This window comes from Erpetoichthys calabaricus, chromosome 13 (assembly GCF_900747795.2).
Source record: "Erpetoichthys calabaricus chromosome 13, fErpCal1.3, whole genome shotgun sequence".
NCBI lineage: Eukaryota > Metazoa > Chordata > Cladistia > Polypteriformes > Polypteridae > Erpetoichthys > Erpetoichthys calabaricus.
Genome location: NC_041406.2, coordinates 79,071,328 through 79,094,560, shown reverse-complemented (window position 1 = coordinate 79,094,560; position 23,233 = coordinate 79,071,328). Strand labels below are relative to the sequence as shown.

The following is a 23,233-nucleotide window of genomic DNA, read 5'->3' as shown; positions in this document are numbered from 1 at the left end:
GAAATATATTTCTTTTCTACACATATGCAGCTGCTGGTGTGTAATGAGGAAATCACAGGTGACAACTACCTTCATTAATTTCAATGAAACTGAAACTATAGTGGTTAAAATAAGGGGCAGAATTTGTTAAGATAACTGAAACTAAAAAAAACACCTCAGAAGTAAATCAAAAGCGAAATGGAAGTCAGTGAACCAAAAATGGAAAAAAGAAAATGAAAAGTCTGCTCTTTGTGTTTACCACAGCTGGCAAGACTAGATAGGGTGAGTCAGCATCTCTATATGCATTGAGAAAAATCACAGGCTAGTAAGTAAACAAATGTCTCTCTAATTTTTACTATAAGCCATTAAAAAGAGTAGTAACTCACTGTATATTCATGATTAAAAATATCTAGCAGTACTAAAAAGAACTGTGCAAACAATTTTTTTCTTACTGTTATGCATATTTACTATATTATGACAGAAGTGGATATAATGGTTAAAAGTTCGGTACATAAAAATCATGCTGTTGTTGCTGCATGAGTGAGTATAGGTGTGAGTGAGTGCCCTGAAGTGAGCTAGTGCCCTGTTCAAGGTTGGCTCCTGCTCTTTGCCCTATGCTGCTGAGGTACGCAGTACCTCCCCATGACCCTGAACTGGATAAACAGGTAAGAAACTTGATTACTGAATGATCTGTAACAGAGTTAGTTGTTGGTTATTGGAAATCTAAATATATGTCAATTATTTATTTTATGAGATGCTACACGATTTAAAGAAATAATGACAGTTATATTTTCAACCACACCAAAACAGCAAACAACATTTGAATGGATGTAAAGCACATTTTCGATAAATTAGCTTTTAAATCTATGTCTTTTCTGTTTCAGAATTCTAAATAATTGCATTAAAGTATGAATTCTTCTTAATTAAAAGATGATATGCAATAGAAACCAGCAATCACGGATGTCTTTCAAAAATAATATAACAAAGACAGAGAGCTTCTGTATTCAGTCTTGTCAGTTCTAAGCTGATCATTTGTTATGAAGTGTTAAGTCTGCTTATAAATAAAAGAATATAATTAAAATAATAGCATTCTGTCTCTGAGATGGGTATTTTACAGTATTTACTTAAGCTGTACAGAGGAGACTAACCTACTCGTACATCCCATGATTTAAGGACATATTGTACCCTGACAGGCTCAGAGAATCAAAGGAGACTGTGTGGGGTCTTAATTCAGGTCCATATCAATAAAGTTGATCCAGCTTATTCCTTTCGACTAAATTGTAAATTGCATACTTGAGGACAACAGTGGAAAACTGGGGGAAGTTTATTTAAGACTGAAGATAGAAATCACTTCTTTATGCAAATACTTGTGGGAATCTGGAACAAACTACAAACTCATGTAGTTAAAGATGAAAGACAACCTTTAAGAAGTAGCTGGATAACATACTGAGATATCTTGGTTATTATTGCAGCTACAAGACTGAGACTGATGGACTGAATGGTCTCCACTTGTTTGTCAAATTTCATGTGTATTGTGTATTGGAAGGAGTGGGGGAGCAGATGTGCAGATGTGCACAGGTCACTGTCTTCTCCGGAGTGCTAGATGGCAGCTCCCCTGGGTTGTAGTGGCACCTCGGATTCCTGCAGGGCTTCATGAGAGTTCACTGAGCCCTGTTGGGTTCTATGGGTGGTGCCAGGGGGAGCTGTGGAGTTTGCAGAGCCCTGCTACACTGGGCTTTCACCACACCGGGGAGTGATTCCAGATCCGGCTAACGAGATCCGGATCACTCACTTCACTTGGAGAATCGGAGTCAGGAGGAAGAGGGATGAATCTTGTCAGTGGAGGTCAAACGGAGAGGAAGAAAAAAGAGAAAACAAAAGAAAACAAAAGAAAGTGCTGTGTGCTGTTTAAGGTACTGTGCTGTAGGGAGAACGAAAGAAAAGTGCTTCCCCTTGAAAATAAAATGTGTGTGTTGCAAAGACTTGTGCCTAGAGCAATTGTCCCCAACTCTGGACCTGGAGTGCCCCACTGGCTGCAAGTTTTCATTCTAACCCTTTCCTTAACTAGTGACCTGTTTTTGCTGCTAACTAACTTCTTTTGCATTAATTTTAATTGACATGTTTTTTTAAGATTTGTTTCCCTGAATTTCTTCATCGTTCCTCTGCATTGCTTCATTTATTTCCTTAAATGGCCCCCAAATAAAAATGAAATGTGAAGTGAGGGAGCCAACAGAAGACCTCTCAATGTAAAAATAGCATACATTTCTGAAGTTGTTGATTTTCTCTTTTCTAAGAGCACTGGTCAAATGTTTTGGGGATCTGAGCAGATCAGTATTCCTGAGACCTTCACCTTTCTTTATTTTCAGGTATTGTATGATCGACACAGTTTGCTGGTCACGTTTTGTATCTTATTATTGTTTGGCTGCTAATTAAAGAATAAGAAACAATAAAGGGGTCTGAGTCTTCAAGAGCAAGTCAAATAAAATGAATTCAAAATAAGTTAATTAGGAGCAAAAACAGGTCACTAATTAAGAAAAATGTTTAGAATGAAAACCTGTAGCCACTGGGGCTCTCCAGGACCAGAGTTGGGGACCCCTGGTCTAGAATCTGTCTGTGTTGGGGCTGGGTGGCTGAAGCAACCCCCCGGTTGGCCACACATTATAAGTTATTCATAGATTCATTCAGGGCCCACATCTAACAGGTCAGCAAGGCATTCAAGATGGAAATTACATGGCAGCCATTGGTAGAGCAATGTTTGATGTTTGTGTGGAGATGGATCAGAACATTAGAATGATTTGGACAACAACAGGCCATTCATCTCAAGAAAACCTGTCAGATTTCTCCAAAAGTTCATCAAGTCAAGTTTTGAAGGTGCTTAGGTCATACTGTCACCTGTTAATCTCCTGTTATTTGAACTGGAAGGATTCATCTCCTTCACTCTCTTCTCTCTATCTCTATCTCACAGTCTGCGATTTAGGTATTCAATCTCCCCCAGACTTTCTATAGCACTGCTATATCTTTTTGTAATATCAAGACCAAAACTGCACACAGTACTCCAAAAGAAGGCTCACCAGTGTGTTATATAGCTTAAGCAAAACTTCCCTTCACTTGTCTCTGTTTAATATAATAGCTCTCATGGCCTTTTGACTTTAATTTGTGTTTTTCAGTGGGCATAAGGACTCTGCAGGATTGTTATAACAAAATCAAAAAGAAAAAAATACAATCTTTAACCGGAGATATTTTTGTTCTAAAGGAAAGGTTGACTTTATCATGTGGAAGATGAACTGGGGTAAAGTTAATGTTTCTACAGTGCTTTTTATAAAGGGCATTATCACAAGGAATTTTAAAACTATATTAGAACACGATTTAAAGTAGCAAAGTAACAAACTACAAACAATATTATTCAAATGCATCATGAATCAGAGGAAGAAAAGAACAGTCAGACTAGGTGAGTTTTCCATTGTAAGGGACAGATTAGATTTGAAAATTGCAAATTAAGGAAGCAACACCCTTGCACATGCTAAACAAAAATGAACAATCTAGGATTTGGTGAGCCTGAAAACTGCTTTATTTGGACACATTTCACGCAATGTAACAATATATTTTTACACTTGCACAAGGGGAAAGCATGTAATTTTCACACAGACAATGACAGGACTGTGGCTAAATCTCCAGTATCTTGTAAATGTGAAGCAGAAGTGCAAACTACTGTATCACCCCAAAAACCATAAATATTAAATTAAAAAAAGTAACGCTGGAGCCTGATAAGACTTACATAAGAACACATGAAATTTGACAAACAAGTGGAGACCATTCAGTCCATCAGTCTCAGTCTTTTAGCTGCAATAATAACCAAGATATCTCAGTATGTTATCCAGCTACTTCTTAAAGGTTGTCTTTCATCTTTAACTATATGAGTTTGTAGTTTGTTCCAGATTCCCACAAGTATTTGCATAAAGAAGTGATTTCTATCTTCAGTCTTAAATAAACTTCCCCCAGTTTTCCACTGTTGTCCTCAAGTATGCAATTTACAATTTAGTCGAAAGGAATAAGCTGGATCATCTTTATTGATATGGACCTGAATTAAGACCCCACACAGTCTCCTTTGATTCTCTGAGCCTGTCAGGGTACAATATGTCCTTAAATCATGGGATGTACGAGTAGGTTAGTCTCCTCTGTACAGCTTAAGTAAATACTGTAAAATACCCATCTCAGAGACAGAATGCTATTATTTTAATTATATTCTTTTAATTATAAGCAGACTTAACACTTTATAAAAAATGATCAGCTTAAAACTGACAAGACTAAGTACAGAAGCGCCCTGTCTTTGTTATATTATTTTTGAAAGACATCCGTGATTGCTGGTTTCTTTTGCTTATCATCTTTTAATTAAGAAGAATTCATACTTTAATGCAATTATTTAGAATTCTGAAACAGAAAAAACATAGATTTAAAAGCTAATTTATCGAAAATGTGCGTTACATCCATTCAAATGTTGTTTGCTGTTTTGGTGTGGTTGAAAATATAACTGTCATTATTTCTTTAAATCGTGTAACATTTCAGAAAATAAATAATTTACATATATTTAGATTTCCAATAACCAACAACTGATTCTGTTACAGATCATTCAGTAATCGAGTTTCTTACCTGTTTATCCAGTTCAGGGTCATGGGGAGGTACTGCTTACCTCAGCAGCATAGGGCAAAGAGCAGGAGCCAACCTTGAACAGGGCACTAGCTCACTTCAGGGCACTCACTCACACCTATACTCACTCATGCAGCAACAACAGCATGATTTTTATGTACCAAACTTTTAACCATTATATCCACTTCTGTCATAATATAGTAAATATGCATTTAAGTAAGAAAAAATTGTTTGCACAGTTCTTTTTAGTACTGCTAGATATTTTTAATCATGAATATACAGTGAGTTATTACTCTTTTTAATGGCTTATAGTAAAAATTAGAGAGACATTTGTTTACTTACTAGCCTGTGATTTTTCTCAATGCATATAGAGATGCTGAATCACCCAATCTAGTCTTGCCAGCTGTGGTAAACACAAAGAGCAGACTTTTCATTTTCTTTTTTCCATTTTTGGTTCACTGACTTCCATTTCGCTTTTGATTTACTTCTGAGGTGTTTTTTTTAGTTTCAGTTATCTTAACAAATTCTGCCCCTTATTTTAACCACTATAGTTTCAGTTTCATTGAAATTAATGAAGGTGGTTGTCACCTGTGATTTCCTCATTACACACCAGCAGCTGCATATGTGTAGAAAAGAAATATATTTCACAGTATACTAATAACACTAAAATGCAGGTTGTCTTATGAAAGTCATAGTTTTTTAAAGAAAAGCAATGTAACATAAATGCTAACCTTCAGCACAGGGCACAAGTCAGAAACCCAGCCAGGGTGCCAGTCCATCACAGATCACACTGATGGCACACATCCATACTTTCACTGACAAATCGTCAGTTTGGATTTATCAGTTAAGCTAATGTGCACTTTATTCTGGATGACGAAGGATAAACTGTGGTATCTTGATAAAAACACATGCAGATGTGGGTTAAGCATTCCAAGCTCCATATAGACAGTGACCAGACATGGATTCAAGATACAGAAGCACTAAGCACTGTGTTACTATGCCACCTGTGAAAAAAGGTTCAAAGGTACAATATAAAATGAATAATTTTATTTAATGATCATTTGCCTTGGAATGCTTTTGAGACCTCACATTTAGTTATGTAAAGTCACATGCACACACATATATATATATATATATTGTGGACCACCAGGGGGTGTACCAGTTTCCGTACCCGACACAGAGATATACGAGACACAAGTTCTGTCCAGCACACATGTTTTATTCCAAGTGGGGCAGTGCTTTTTCATCATTCCCCATTACAGAACACAGCACACAAGCTACCAAAACACAGTCTTTTCTTCCTTCTCTCTTTCTCTGCCACCTCCACTCCTCTCCCAACAAGCTTCGTGCACCTCCTCCCGACTCTGGCTCCTTGAATGGAGTGAAATGGCCCCTTTTATAGGGCACTCGGAAGTGCTCCAGCTGCTCCAAGACCTTCTTCCGGCAGCACTTCTAGGTGTGGTGAAGTGCTGCAACCCAGGGCTCAGCAACTGTCCAGGCGCCCCACTGTGAGCTAGGGGGGTTGACCTCTAGTGTTCCAGGGGAGATATTGCCCTGAATATCCCCTATCCCCTTGGTCCTTCCATAACAGGGGCGTCCCGGCTGTCCCCCCACAATATATATATTGTAAGAACGCTAGGGGTCACTGTCGCCCCGTTAAACCCAACAGACAGACGCAGACACAGGTTAAAAGCACTCAGAAGTATTTTTAATTCTTCTTCTTTCTAAGTAGTGCCTCCAAAGCACCCCAGCCACAGTAAACAGGCAATACAATATAAAAAATAAACACAATAATTCTCTCCTCCACCTCCCAGCTAGCTCTGTTACACTCCTCCCGACTCTGGCTTGCCTGCTGGGTTTCCAACAGTCCTTTAAATAGTCCTTGACCCAAAGTGCTTCTGTCCTTCTGCCCACTTGACTTGCTAGCACTTCCGGGTCAGATGGAGAATTAGCTTTTTCTTCAGCCCAGAAGTACTTCAGGGCTCCCATCTTCATGATTTAGGAGTACTTCCGGGCTATCGATGAGGCATGGCTAAATCTTTGTGTAAAACAGCTAAAATAATATACCTGTATACATTTCCATAAGCAATTAAAGCATAAATCACAAAGACATTTTACTGTGATTATTGATTTTTTATGTTAGGCTTTTGTTGATTAGGATTAATGTCATCTTATGATAATTGTTTTTTATTAGTTTTGAAAACTGCAGAACTCAATTTAATTTTCATTTTCTACATTAAGAACTTAAATGTGCTGGTTATTTTATTGTTATGATGAAGATTTAGTGCAATGCCATCTTGTTATCATTTGTCCGCCACTATTATTTAGTCCTGATGCCACAACTCAGTGGCTGATTGCAGGGAGGTTAAGTCATGTGATATCATCTCAATATTAACTCTCTATTAACTGGCATCCTATGAAAGTCCTGCTGATATTCTTTCTAAAACCCTGAGCTTGTGATTAGTTTTGATTCCTGGTTTTCAAACACATTACCTTTGTCTTAACCTCTTAAGACCCCAACTTTGTTCTTGTGAGCATTTTTAATTTCTCCTTACTTTTTGTACTTAATAGCACCTGAACACCATATAAATTTACATTACATAACAAAAGGATAACCAGTGTAGATCAAACTATCATTTGTAGAGTAGGAACCTTGCAGTGCAAACACATACTTGAAGGCATTTAAAACTGCAATCTGTGCACAGACCTAATCTTCCAGCGCCAACAAGAACTTGTAAGATTCATTCAAAAGTGTGATCAAAATATGGAACTCTATAAACTCACCGTGTGAAGAATACTGATGACATCATTCAAAAATACAATTACAACGTAATCATTCACAAAATTGTAGTGCAAACAAGAAAAGAAGACATCTTTTAAAAATTCACTGCCAGTCTAGAACTGAACCAAGTTAGGAGTGAAGACATTGACCCCCAGCACTCACCACATTCTCCCACATCCCCACTGAGTCCTGGTTCACTATCACTATCATCGCTCTTGTGATGTTCAGGTTCTGGTGAATCTGAGGGATAATAAACATCTGTTGAATTGTAAGACTCTCCTATATGAACAACACCATCCATCCTTCCATCTTCCAAACCTGCTTATCCAGAGCAGACTTGTGGGAAAGCTAAAATCTATTATAACGAGATCCTGGCACAAGGTAGGAACAATCCCTGGACAGGACACCAATCCATTGCAGTGTGAACACATACACACTAAACATTACCATCCATCCATCCATCCATCCATCCATCCATCCTCCTAACCAATTTATCCAGGGCTGGGGTGAGGGGAAGCTGGAGCCTTTCCCAGCAAGCACTGCCCTTCAAGGCAAGAACAATCTTTGAAACAGCATGTGGCACATGCTTTATTATCCTCAACAGAGGAAGGATGTGTATTGTTTTTTTATTAGGCTGGAAGTGAATTTTTAAATGATGTCTTCTGTTCTTGTTTGCACTGTGTGAATTATATAACATTTCTTTTACAGATATTTTTAAACATACTGTAATTATTGTGGCAGCATGACAAAAGAGCTCATATTCACAGCCTAAAATGATGAAACCAATTGCAAGGAAATTGCATGCAGTATGTACCACATGTGATAGGTGTGCATGTCCTAAAAAATGAAAGAATCACATCAAACGTATTAGGTAAAAAAAAATATGGTTAGCATGTGTCTGTGGGGAACCAATTCTTTCTGTACAAACAAGTATACTGTTAAAACAGTTAAACCATATTAATCATCTATTAGCATTACCATCTGCAACTTACATCACACTTTATTAGACTTTTAAAGCTGCTTTTTATAGATGTAATCTTTATATATCTTGGCACATTCTTCTGAAAAAATGCTGTAAATATGTAAATATTTTTAGTTATGAATTAATTTAATATTTGCACAATCTTGAGATGTGAATAATTTTTGTTTGGACTATTGCCCAATTGTCTACAATTGTTAGAGGCTATAGTTTTTTTTTTTGTTTTTTTTTTTTAAATCACTAAAATTGTTAAATTACATGTCTGGGCAAATTAAATCATTGCAAAATTGTGAAAAAATAAGTTCAGCTTCAAAAGCACTGAACTTATCCTTTGAGTATAACGGCTTTTTACAGCCTATAGCACTTATGTTCAGGCCGTTAGACAGTGAAATGCACTTTGCTAGAAAAAAGCTTGCTTGCTAAGTGCTTTAAGTACTAAAACAGGATTCTGTATTATTGGAAAGATAATTAGAAGTTAAATTTACTGCAATATGCTGTGTCTCCACAAAGGCAGCCATAGACATTAAAACTTCATTTTTGCAATCCAGATTCCTCGTTGGAAAATTTTCTTCTGTCTCTAAAGAGTAATTCTGTTCCTGAAGTAATCATCAAGGGGCACTATTCTTCCTCACAGCTCACAACTTCATTCACTATGATGCAGAGACACCGAACAAGTCTCTTCCTGCAGCAGGAAGCTGTGCTTGCCATGACTGTAGATGCTTTCCAGGTTCCAAGGACACAACATGCTGTTTGTTTGGAATGAAATTAGAAGATTTTAATTTTCAATGTTTCAAAAATATTGTGCAGCATAAGCTTTGACCATGTATTAGGTAAATTAAAAGGAAAATAAACCATTTCTAATATAAATGTTAATTAAATTTACTACGAAATGAATAGTGTTTGCCTAATAAAATAATACAGAAAGCAAAGCACAGTGTCATTTACTACTAATTCTTTGACCCATGCGAGTCTCTTTCTCCTGTCTCTCTGGTTACTTCCCCTCTGTATACAACTAGGCAAAAAACAACCATTTCCTTATTTTGGAACATACAGATTGCCTCCAGTTCATAGTGTGGAACGAGCCCGGGACACAGACAGGCAGACATGTTTTTAAGCACCACCACATGTTTATTTACACAACTATTTACAAAGTCTTGTGCCACACAAACCCCAATCTCCCCCAAAGTCCAGGCCAACCACACTTTGCCTTCTTCGAACCGCCTCCTTCTCTCTTTCTCCGACCTCGTCCTGCTTCCACTCGACTCCAGCCTCGAATGAAGGGAGGCGGCCCCTTTTATCCATACCCGGATGTGCTCCAGGTGTGCACTGGCAATCTTCCACCTGACACGCCCCAGTGTAGCGGAAGTGCCAGCTGTCTCCCCGGAAGCACTCTCTTCTTCCCCCCAGCACTTCCTGGTGTGGCGGAAGTGCTGGGGTCCAGGGTCCATCAGGCACGGGGACACCCCCTGGCGGTGACCACGGGCCCCTACAGGGTTGAGCTTCGAAGCCCTGTAGCCGTGGCCCCCAATACAACCAGGGCGGTCGCCCCCTCGTGGTCTGGAGGAGGCATGAGCCCTCCTCCTGTCTCCCCGGGCATCCCGGCCGGGTAGGAATCCCAGCCGGGTGCCACAATAGAAATAGGTGTGCTGCATTTGAACTTGAGCTACATTTCAAATATGAAAATGTCTAAATCTGTAGTAATCAATATATTTTGAATTTATGAGTATCTTCTAAATGTTTATTCACTGTATGTAAATTCTTGTCCATTCATGATTATGCCATATGAAAAGCAAGTGGTTATCAGAGAAAAGGACACCACAACGGAGACACAGGACAGCAGAGACGGCAATGTTAACCACTGCTCCAAACTTCTAAGTTAAGAGGGAGAATTAACTTTTATTGGCAAAGTACAGTTAGTGCTGAGGAGTTAAAAATCATTAACTCCATTAATAATAATTTTCAACTACCCAGTCGAAGATCACGACATATTTCTGTTTTATTCATATAAATTTTTTGGAATTAATGTACAAGCTCCTCTTTAGACAGCTTGTTTTGCGTAAATTACTGTTTCAAATTGAAAACAAAAAATAATTTAATTTTTTTTCATTAGTTTACTTTTAAAATTGTGGTTTCTTTATTCTTTATTCTTAATTCGTCTTAAACTTGTAATATGTCTAATGAAATCAATATTATGTTAATTCTTTTATTTTCGAGATTCCATTAATTAGATTACTTTAGAGAATTTTACATATATGTTAAATAAACAAGTAAAGGCATAAGAAAGAATATATATATTACATGTATAAATTATATATACACCATGGGTCAAAAGTTTTAGAACACCCTTATTTTTCCAGTTCTTATTCAAATTGAACCAGTTCAAGTCTAGTGAAGACCCTGAAATGGTACAGAGCCTTACAGGATAACAGCTTCAAGCATAACTTAACAGTGGTGCAGTATCCTTATCTGCAATCGTTTATTTGTTCTATAGTTTAATTTTAAATGGTATTGTGTCTGGTGGTGGTTCCTGGTCCAGGCAAGCCTCTTTTTCTTAATTTGCAGTTTTAGCCAGGATTTCCTTACTGCCACTCGACCTGTCAAACCTGCAGCTCAAAGCCTTCTCTTCACAGTTGAAAATGACACTTGCTTACTTTGTCCGTTGTCCTTTGAGGTGCCTTTCATACTACCTGTTGACACTCAAAAACTTGTCTCCTTATTCTTTTGTGGGTTTGTGTCTGTCAGACCTGTTCCTGTCGGTTTCCTTCAGTTTTCAAGTTCTTTTTGATGGTGTATGAAACTGTACTCAATGACACCTTGGGTTTATTTGCAATTTCTCTAAACAAAAGACACTTTTAAGGGCTATAATGGACAGTCTTCCCTTGTTATTTGCCTTTTCTGGCCATTATAACAGTATACATATCAACATTGTCCAAATAATGCTTCAGAGGGTGTAGCAACACAGATGGTTCCAATATTGCTTTTATACAGACAGAGGGGTTGTAAGTAATCAACAAAACTTGGGACACCAACAGAAATTGTTCACCTTTCAAGGCTTAATTAACTTCCATTGCTGCTGAAAATCAGGTTATAATTTGTTAAGTGTTTACTTGTTCGCCAAAAAAGGCCTTTTGTGTAAAATTACATTATTTTTTAGTTTCTGGTAACCGAAACATTGTTTTTTTATTTTCGAAAGTTTCTGTTGACCTTTGTAAGTGCTGGCATTACAGTGCACAACTTATTAATCAAGCAAACAAATATGCATTGTCAAATTAATATAGACATGTAATAAAGCAAGAAGCGAGGACGGTGGGGGGGGGGGGATTTTCTGTGAGTTTTCTGATGTATATTAAATCAAACAGCATAATTTTGTTTATGTAAAAATTACACATTTCATTATATTCCAATAATATGAGACACAGTTCTTAAAAATGGGACTTAAATTTCAAAAACAATAACTGTTCTAAAACTTTTGACCGGCAGCGTATATGCATATCCATGCTAAATAGCTGAGTTTTGTTTTGTTGATATATACAGTATGAGTTATATCTGAGTGAATTCAGTTTAGGACTGTCGCCAGACAGAGAGGTTTAGTGAAAAGCAAATCAAGATTTTCGTGCATGTGGTTCTTTATATTTGACTCTGAATAGAGGTCCATTGTCATCCAGCCATCCTTTATTCAACTGTAACCTACTACTGCAATTCCCTGTCATTCAGGTTTCAATAGGACACCAGTTGCACTGATAAAATTTAAAGATTAAAGAAAATTAAATGCATTGTGTGAATGACAGAGCCATATAACCAGAACAGTTTTAAAAAAAGGAATGTTAAAAGCCATATGTGTACTATAGAGCACAATAAATACAGAAATCTTTAAATCTGTGTTTTTCTTTTGCTTAATAAAATAGAGTATAACTAAGTCTATTTTAAAGTAAATGTTGGATTTAGGACAATGGTTATCACTACAGTCTCTTGCATTTAATATACTCCAAGTCCCCTCTTTCCCCAGCAACATCCCAATAATGTGCACATTAGGCTTCTTGTTAACTGAGAATTGGCTCAGTATGGGTGGCTGTGCCTGGTGGTTTGGAGTACCTTCAGGGTTGGTTTACTATTAAAGGTACATCTCGTCAATTACATTATGTGCACAGGTTAGAGGTTAAATAATCTGTCTGCTTTCATTATCCTTAATATTTATACCTCAAGCAGCAGGGGATTAGAGCTCAATTACCCTAAATGATTTTCAGTCTCACCACTTCTGATAAAAATATAGTATGTTTGTTCCAACCATATGTTTGTCTTACCCTGTTTTTAAATTTAAAATTATAGACTTCACCAAATTAAAGTATTGGTAAACAGTATAAACAAGAAAAAACTGATTGAATTCAGAGAATGTAAAATCCTCAGTTTTAAGATCTAAAAAACAATGACATTGGGTAAGTGAAACTGGACTGGACACAAAACCCAACACATAATACTTAAACCTCTAACAAAGTAATACTCAAGTGCATCATGTTGAAAGAATGCTGTTAGAGTACTTTATTTCAAAAGGCCTATCCGGAGGATGCTATATCCAGAGTTGCTTCCTGCTTTGTACCTGAAAATACCCGCAAATGCACCATCTTGCTACAAACTAAAATTGGTTTATCTAGTTAGTGGATTGAACGGCAATCTAAATATAAAAGTCCTAAAAAAAACAGTGTTTGTGTGAAATTCACTGTCCGTTACCCCTCTTACTTGTTACTGCTTTATAGGAGCAATCAAGCAACTTCAAAAATGTCTACATACTGCATTTTTTAAAACTATAGTTTGTTGAGATACTGTATATCCTAACATTATAATTTGTTAGGACACCATTATGAATTTCTTTTTCTAATTTTATTTTACAGTTACTCTGTAATAACAAATATAAAAATACATTAAGTGGTCACTTTTTTGTTCACACCTGCCTTCCCATTTAAGTGACTATGCAGTCAATGATAGTTTATGCACTGTATGCATTTAAAGGCGAAATACTGTATATAAAGTTAAAACGTAAGTGGATTTAAGAGCAGCATGATAGTGTTTACTAGATGATTTCAAGCCTAATGATGTTCTTGTGCCTTATGGCGTTGCAAGTGTATGAATCGTGGGTCAACACCCAAAATTAGGAGGAAAGGGATCAATGGAAGGTGACCCATCTTGTAGAGAACAAAAGATGGGTTATATTTAGGGAAAGAGAATTTTAAGTAGAGGTGGTTTCTTTTGTGAGAGAATAAAATGAAGGTTAGAGACAAAATTGATACACAGCAGAAACTTCATTTTTATTTTTCCAAGTTAGTCAAATAAAAGCTTAGCATAACAGTGGTGCTGAAGGAAGCATATTAGAATACCCGATTCCTCATCCCTTTCCAGGGTCAGTGAAAAACATGAACTGCAACCGCAGTATGATTTAGGACATGAACACTGTACCCTGAAGGAATGAAAAATATTGCTATACCTTATGAATTATAATTCCTACTGACAGGAACACCAGAATACCATGAAAACCTTGTTAACTAAAGAATCCATCCGGCCAGTCTTGCCAATACAGTCTGCTTATGCTGGTGTAACAACCTGATTTCTGTTTTCATGTCACACGTTGGGTCTGTTGATACAAGCGGAACAACACATCTGAATAAAGCTGCTGATCAAGTGAATCTCTTCATGGCGACAATCCGCCCACTATGACTCATCTTTCTCAAAATTATCCAACACTAGAATATTCCTGAAATTGCTCCAGAAACATGACAGAGAATTCACGTTAATCCAAAGGCCTCTCAGTCACCAAATCTCGATCCAACTGAAGGAACCAGGTATCTGGAGTTCTGAACCAATGCCAGCTAATTTAACATATTTACAGGACACATTGAAGTCGCCATTGTGAAGTGTTTCAGTTCTGTACTTTTGACACCCTGTTGAGTTCATGCCCTGTCAAATGCAGGTACAGTAGACTTGAGGGAGCAGGGGGAACAAAGTAACTGCTGGATACAGTATATTTAAAGTATCTGTGTGTGTGTGTACTTTAGTATATACCTGTTAATAATAACATGAACAGATGCAAGATGCCAGAAGCAGTCCCAGCAGAAGCAAGTGCAAGGCCAAGCCCAGAAAAAGTACCAGGACATCCCAGGGGCCACTCCTGCACCCAGCCACAGTCAGACTAATTCGGGCCAAATGTACAAACTCTAAGTAACCTAACGTGTAATCACTTTGCAGATTTGATGGGTTAAACAAGAGTAGCCAGAAAAAACTCAAGGAAACCATGCAAACAAAATACAATGCAGTCAGTTGTACATCCTTTTTTCATAATTAATATTACCTGCAGAAACACATCAGTTAGTTTCCATTTATTCAATATGATTTAGAACAGGCATTTTGTACTTTTTCTGAAAGAATTTAATAAGCCTCCTTAAACCAGAAATTTACAAAAGAAAATATGTTGGTGATAAAATGTGTTTTTGTCAGATATGTGCACTTTTTAGTGTGAACCTTGGTTATTTGAATAGTCATTGCCTCTTACTTTTCACATGGAGATTAATTGATTTTATAATATCCATTTGATGAAAATTGATTTGTTATCCCTCAGAGATTTTTAGCATTTCATTAACCTTATTTTTCTTCACATTTTTTGTGACATTTGATTAAACCCTTTAACAAGAACAAGACTTGATGCAATCAATATAATGTTTTGTTAGAGTCTCCTCTATACAGATAAGTTATCAGTATGAATGGTGAGAGAGATTCAGTTCAGAGACAAGCATTTTGTGTCCTTTCAGCTTGCAGTTTTTGTATTTCAGCATTTACAAAAACGGAAAATTCTGCTGCATTGCCAGCATAGTGGCTTTATCAATAATATATGAAAGTTTTACACTTAATACATATGAATGGCTATCTTGGTTTTTTAAATGTCTCACAAGTAAATATAAAGAGTTAGATTTTTGTCAGGTAATAAGCTACTGTGCCTCCTTTAGGACTGGTTACTGCCTTGGACTTAATGCTTCACGATAAACTCTGGTCCCAATTAGGTTATATACGCTTAAAATGTATGGATGAAAAAAATGTACTATCCTGAAATATCAGGAACCTACAATTAAATGATAGCTGACAAGAGTCTTTGATGCATAAGCATAATAAAACATTACCAATGTTTATCACCGCTTCTGGTAGTACTGGACGGCTTAGTCGTAGGAGTTAATATTTAGGTCAAAGCAAAACCTAAAAAAATAATAAATGCTTCCCTGTAGTTTCATATTTTCTTATTATGCATCATGGAACATTCAGCAGCTAGTGTTTTGGGGAAAGGTTTAGCATCCTTCTACTTTAGCAAGGTTATAATTAGAGAATGGGCCCCAGTTGCGTTGGTTTTACAGTAAGTTTACTTATTTCTGTATTTTGGGGATCCTTGAAAATGTGGTAAGATGTGTGCTGTCTAATACAGAGTTACCAGATAACTTAGTAGCCAAGGGAGGACAAAGCAAGGCCACCCCATGGGTCTAAATATTCAATTGAAGAGCAAGGGTGTTCCCATCGAAGATCAAAATGCAAACATATTGAGTCACTGTCTTGCACCCCAAAACACAAAGCTGAGTCTCAGTTCTTTAGCAAAACCAGCTTTATTCAGCTAACAGGAACAGCATGGTTTTTTATTGTAGTGGGATCTACCATTCTCCTATACACAGAAACAGCAATCAGGCAGGGTCGTGGCCAGGTTGGTGGCCAAGTAATACTGTTCCCTGCATTTATAATGTTCCTTGCATCGCCCATTGATGACAGGCGCTTATAGCGCGACTGCGATCAGCTTGGATTTGCTTACAGCAAGCCGCTACAGTGCTGTGGGCCTGCGGTTGCCCCGGCAATGGACAAGCAATCTTCCACAGACGTGGCAATCACGCTTTGGTACACACTTCGGTGTGTTGTTTCTTGGGGGGGGGTATATATATATATATTTATATATATAGTGGGAAATAGCCTGGACACAGACAGACGGACATCTTTTAAAAGTTCAACACATGTTTATTTACAGTTAATTAAGTGCACAAACCCAGTGCCGCAGCACCAATCACCCCAACAGTCCAGTCCAGGCCAAAGCCACAGTATGCCTTCAGACCGCCTCCTTCTCTCTTCTCTCAGACCTTGTCCTCTTCCACCCGACTCTAGCCCTGAATGAAGGGAGGCGGCCCCTTTTATTCTTCCCCGGATGTGCTCCAGGTGTGCGATCTTCCACCAACACGCCCCAGTGTGGCGGAAGTGCCGGCTGTACCCCCGGAAGCACTCCGGGTGTCCCTGCTCCTCTTCCCCCCAGCACTTCCTGGTGTGGTGGAAGTGCTGAGGTCCAGGGTTCTCCAGATATTGGGGTGCCCCCTGGTGGTGACCACGGGCCCCTACAGGGTTGGGCTTCACAGCCCTGTACCCGTGGTCCCCAACACAACCAGGGTGGACGCCCCCTCGTGGTCTGGAGGAGACGTGAGCCCTCCACCGGTCCTCTTGGGCGTCCCGGCTGGGTACCACCCCCCGCCGCGTGCCACAGTACCCCACCACAAGCTGAGACAAGCTGATATATATGATAATGAAGAGGACATAGGGGCATCAGAAGTGGTGATATTGAAGAGTGTTTGGAGCGGATCAGGAGAGAACAGAATCGGGCTGGTATGCCATGCAAAACATGGACATTTTCCTGGTTTTTAGCATTGCCTGCTGGCTGGAGAACATGAGGCCAAAAAGGAGGACATGTCCTTCATTTGATGGCCATCTTGCAACCCTAATCTAGTATCATTCAATGCTGTTTTATAGTCCTAAAATGTTTACATTCATTTGCAGTATATTTTAAATTTAGATTCCTGTTTTACTTTCCTTAATGTAGTTTTATTTTTTAAGTTAAGCACTTAAGCAAAGGAATGGCACTTTGGAGTACAGTACCACCTTGTCTTCATTTTGATCTTTAGATAGTTACATTCTTCTTTACCAGGGGGCTTTGCCCCCTGCTCGCTTCGCTCGTCAACCCCTGTTTTTGTTTTTCCAGATACACACGTTTAAGAGTTTTGTGTCTTTGAATTGTTGCTATTTCATTAGTTTCACTATTATTTCTGAACCTCTGTAAAAACAATATTTGGAATCTTCCGAGTCCCAATGTGCTGAATCTATTAAATTGTTTAATGACTTTGTACCAATCATTTAGGATAGGCTTCTCTGTTTAGAATTTCAGCACGGACAAAACAATCCACATTATCAGCAGTTAATAATGTTTTTTGCAAAGTAACCAATAAATGCATGTGAGTTAAACTCCATTTTTGAAATTCTCTTGACTTAAACTTTAAAGCCTTACAATATTTACATAGTTCTAACATATCACCTGTGTCCATATATTTGATCTCTATTCGACATTTCATTATTTCTCCGAGTAATAATTTCTCTTTCTTTGCGCTAATGCAATGTTTACTTTCTTTGTTTTGACACTGTCGTTGTTTTCTGCTTTCATATTCTGTATCTTGCTCTGCATGTGTTTCGTGCCTACGTTTTTTTTTGAAGCTTTTGAATTCCAGTTTTCATTATCTCCAACCTGTTCTCCATGTGTTTGGCCCCCTTTTTTAATCTCTGTATGACGTTTTACTTTGTTTTCTACTCAGTCTTTTACTTCTGACCTCGCTTTATCCTGCTTTTGTTTCAATGACACCTGGTCCGTGGTGATTATATTTTCCCTTTTTCGAGTAATAATTTCCATTTGTTTGCGATCTTGTGATCTTTACTGTACTGTCAATAATGCATCACTGTAATGTGATCCACCAATGCTGTATAGTTTGGACGTGTGAGGATGACGTATGTTTAATACGGAGCATTCGCCCGTGTCACTCTGGGGCCCCCCACTGTTAATACGGAGCTCCTTCCATACTATTATGCAGTGCATTGTGGACCACTGCGGACTCCGTAGTGTTTCCCGTTTCACTTTGTATTTCGGTCAGTCAAGCTCTTTCTTTTTGGAGCCGTGCCTTCACCACGCAGTAGTGCCACTCACAATATGGCGGTGACACCTGCGCCTTCTGTATTATGTCGGGTTTTACCATGCTGAGTAGGCGCCTTTGCCTTTCGTACTTTCCCGCACCTTCCGACGCGCGATGTAGGCGCCTGCACCTTCCGGGTCTGCCTCCGCTGTGTGGTGTGGACGTTTAACTGTTGTTTTTTTCTGCTTTCATATTCTGTATCTTGCTGTGCATGTGTTTCGTGCCTAGGTTTTTTTGAAGCTGTTGAATTCCAGTTTTCATTATCTCTAACCTGTTCTCCATGTGTTTGGCCCCGTTCTTTAACCTCTTTATGACGTTTGACTTTGTTTTCTACTCTGTCTTTTATTTATGACTTCGCTTTATCCTGCTTTTGTTTCAATGACACCTGGTCCGTGGTGATTATATTCTCCCTTTTTCGAGTACTAATTTCCATTTGTTTGCGATACTGTGATCTTTACTGTACTGTCAATAATGCATCACTGTAATGTGATCCACCTATGCTGTATAGTTTGTACGTGTGAAGATGACGTACGTTTAATACGGAGCGTCCGCCCGTGTCACTCTGGGGCCCCCCACTATTAATACGGAGCTCCTTCCATACTATTATGCGGTGCATTGTGGACCACTGCAGACTCCGTGGTGTTTCCCGTTTCACTTTGTAGCTCAGTCAGTCGAGCTGTTTCTTTTTGGAGCCATGCCTGCCTGGTTTGCGGCATGTCAGACGGTTCGTAGTCTCTCCCGTTTTGCTCTGGGGCGGGGGGGGGTGCTTTGTGTGGCGCCTGCGCACGTTCGTAGTCTCTCCCATTTCACTCTGGGGAGGGGGGCTTTGTGTGGCGCCTGCGCACTATGTCTCCTGCGTCCACAGGCATGTCCCTGCGTCCATATCCGGTTTACCATTCTCGGTTAGTAATATAGATAACATATTAAATAATTTCAAGGTATATTTTCTTTTCTGCAGTATTTATATTTTTACACTCAACAAATGTATAATTCAGAATTGTGTCTTCTGCGCTGAATCCATGATAGTCTCTAAGTCACAAGTTTGAATGAGATGTTTCTTTACTTCTTTCTTTTATTATTTTTAAAGTGCAACTTTAGAGATTGACTTTAGTGTTAAATCTGTTGTAGCATGTCAGACTTGATCAGAAGTGTTGCATTTAACAATTGATTTTTTAAAATTATTAATTATTTCAGTATAATTGGTCAGACCTTTCTCTTTAAGTTTTAACTCAAGGACATCTTTTAGAAGAAAAGTACTGCTACAAAGAATAGCAAATAAATAGAGGTGAATGCTGGGCATGGATGACAATTACTAAATGTAGAAGCTTAATTGATTTTAAACTGAAATACATGTACTGTATCTTTCTGTGCATTCTGTTTCTAATATTCATAAGAGATTGTAGGGAGATGTTAATGAACTGTTAATTATATACATTATATAATTATACATGTATATGTACATTCCTCAGCCTGCTTAATCTAAGTTCATTGTTTGTGGGCAGAATTTCACAAATGAGAGGAGAACATTCTGTCCAGGGTTGTTTGTTAAGCTATTGGCTAAGTTATACTGTATTTACATTTACTTATTTGGCTGATGCCTTTTTCCAAGAAGACTTAACATTTATGATGCAAGCAGTTACATTTCTTTTTGGTTTTCCAATTGGAGCACAGGAAGGTCAAGTGACTTGCTCATAGTCACCAATCCATTAAAAGGCGCACAAAAACACAGTCACCTCCATTAAAGCCTTGATCTAACATGCGTGTCATTTAAGATGTGAGAGAAAACTATGTAGACACAGGGAGAATGTGCAAAACTCCATGCAGACAATGATGGCTATGGACATTGGAGCTGTGAGATAGCAATACTAACAACATCACTAATGTGCCACTGTGAGATATAATTTATTATTTTATGAATATATCATTTTAGAACAATACTAATACTAATAATAATAATACCACATAAAATGGCCTGTAGTTGCAGGGCACACTCTTCCACACATCTTCAGCCACTCTGGGCCAATTAAGAGTCTTCAATTAACCTTACCTGCTTGTCTTTGGGATGTGGGAAGAAAACTGAAATACCTGTAAGAAAACCCAAGCAGATATGGGGAAAATGAGGAAAATTCCACACAGGCAGCACTCACACGCACACAAACACGTGAGACCAATTTAGAATCATCAATTAACATGATGCACATATCTTTGCAGCGTGGGAGGACAGCACAGGATTCTTGAGCTTTGAGGTAGCAGTGCCGCTCTACAGAGCTCCATAATCCTGGCCTAGTATTCTGGCTCAGGTACAGCACACCCACATCGCAAAGATGCACACTAAGGTTAATTGGTAGTTCTGTATTGTACCCAAGAGTGTGCTTGTGTGTTAGGAAGACTGTGTCCGGGATGAACTGTGGTGGAGAGGGCCAAGCACAAATCTGTTTATTATATTGTTTATAGCAGTGCAAATGCCTGACTTTTCTCAAATGATGCATTTTCCTTTCCTGAAATATTTTCTCTTTATTATTACAGATGGCTTTTCTTTTGCAGGCTAAGACTACAGTGAACGCCTGAGGATTAACTAAATAACCCTCCAACATAGGAAAATACAGTGTTTTTACAGAGGAACATTCCTTGAATCACATATGTAAATGTAGTGTCTTTGATGTGATAATTTTAAATTGAAAATGCTCTTCAGTGAACAGCTGTTTTTTAATTGTAAACAGTTATTTGTTTAAGTGTCCATCTGGCCTACTTTTTGATTGTTTTTTTGTGCTTACTCATCTCTCATCAATAGGAGAAGACGTAGACAGACAGCTGTGTAGAGATGCTATCTATCCTATTCCTATTGTGTGTGAGGTCCCCTGCCCCAAGGATTGTGTTCTCAGCGCGTGGTCAAAATGGTCTTCATGTTCACACACCTGCTCAGGGAAAACAACCGAAGGGAAGCAGACGCGTGTACGCTCTATCTTGGCATATTCTGGTGAAGGTAAAAGTTCCTTTTTAAAATTACTTTTATTCTTGTGAAGCATATTCTGTATACAGTGCCTTTTACAGTGCCTGAACAGATTAAAAATAATTAAACTATTTCCTATATGAAGAACAAGGCCTTTAGTTGTAACTTGTTAGTACGTTAAATTGTTTCATAGCCAATCTTTCTTTTTTATGGAATAGAAACCCAAGTGTATCCAGAAATAATCAATGACATCAAAATAAAGATATAAAATATTCATAAACTCATGATTTTGATTAATGAGACATTGTGGGTCTGGATAATGTTTGTTTTAATGCTTTGAACATCATTTTAAAGTAATTTATTATGGAGTTTTTTTGTAACTGAAAATACTTTAAATTTATCCAAAAATGTTTGTCACCAGATCATCAATGCATCAGTTAAAGGACCATATATTAAGTAGGACAGTGTTCAAGAAGGAGTGAGCACTACAAAAAACACATAGTAGTAAATGAGCAATAGATACATTTTTGCAGTACCTAAACTAAAGTGTTACCAAAATAAATATCTGCTAAGCCCTGTAACCTATGTATGCTAGGCATCCTAGCTAAGAGTGGAATAATTCTGATGTCTTTCTCACTCACACCATTTCCCCTTCTAATCTTCATACACTCTCTTCTCTCTTACTGGATATTTGATCTCTCCCCAGTGAATAAGGTTTAAAAAAATGAGTTTAATAGAAATGTAGTACAGAATTGAAAAGTCTTCTGGAGGTTGGGATTTGGGTCAAAGATGAACTTGAACCTAGGTTTATCTTTTTAAGTGAAAATTAACCAGAGCTGCGCTCCACATGCAAGTGCATATTCATCAAGTCATGACTTTCTAAAGAAAAACTGAAAGAAAGTATAAGAATGACCTCTGGGCAGGAAGTTTTAAGACCTTTTAATTTTAGTGTTGTGACAAATGTAGTGGCCCCTTTGTTCCTTCTAGACCTAGTATCAGTACACCTTTGCACTCCCTTATTTTCCAAGAACCATATGATTCCCTGAGACCCTGCCTATACACCTTGAGTTAGCCGCTCCCTAGTGGTACTCTGATCATTTTGAATAACTGGTAACATTTTGCTCTGGGCTTAGAAACAATATCCAGTCACTTACTACAAATCCAAAGACATGTAAAGGCCATGTTGAGCGGCTAACAGTTTTGCTAGACCTAAACTTTACAAAGAAATTCTAGGCAGTTACAGTTCTGGTCCCGTGATATAGCTCACTAGATATACAGTAGGTGCACAGAACTTCCCCAAAATGACTGTCATGAATTTCAGTGTAGTGTTATCCTTCCCAAGCAGTTGTAACCCTACTGACATGATTCCTTTCTCTCAATAATGTCTGAATATTACCAAGTAATGCTAGTGTTGTAGCCAATTTACCCTAAATATTAAGATCTCAAAAAATGCACCATTTAAGAATATTAAAATCTAATCTTAATCCACCTAATCCTCCTAATTTGAGGCAGGAGCTAAGCCTGGATAGAGTTCCAGTCCATTGCAGGGCCCACATCCAAGTTCATTTAAATTTGAAAATGAACCCAACATACATGACTTTGGGATGTGGAAGGAGCAGCAACTGGACATGAAACTTGGACATAATGCTGTCCACTTTGCCATCATCCCACCTACTAATACAGGAATGGGTAAAATCAAGATACAGAATCAGAATCAGAATATCTTTATTGTCACTGTAACAAATACAACGAAATTAGGTGCAGTCCCTGCCATGTCAAAATATTCTGTAAATAAATATAATTACAAAAGGATAAGAGAGGATAAGAAGAAATAAGGTAAAACACAAACATTCAACATAAGACCTTAATTGCACATGAACACTATT

At 38.1% G+C, this 23,233-nt stretch overlaps 1 protein-coding gene across 1 annotated transcript in view; it reads left to right on the top strand.

Annotated features, from left to right (window-relative positions):
• thsd7aa (thrombospondin, type I, domain containing 7Aa) overlaps window positions 1-23,233 on the top strand; it is a 486,116-nt gene that overhangs the window by 338,315 nt on the left and 124,568 nt on the right. The window contains exon 7 of the mRNA XM_028817154.2: window positions 21,189-21,380. Within this exon, the coding sequence (XP_028672987.1) occupies window positions 21,189-21,380 (192 nt within the window). The remainder of the gene's footprint in view (window positions 1-21,188; window positions 21,381-23,233) is intronic.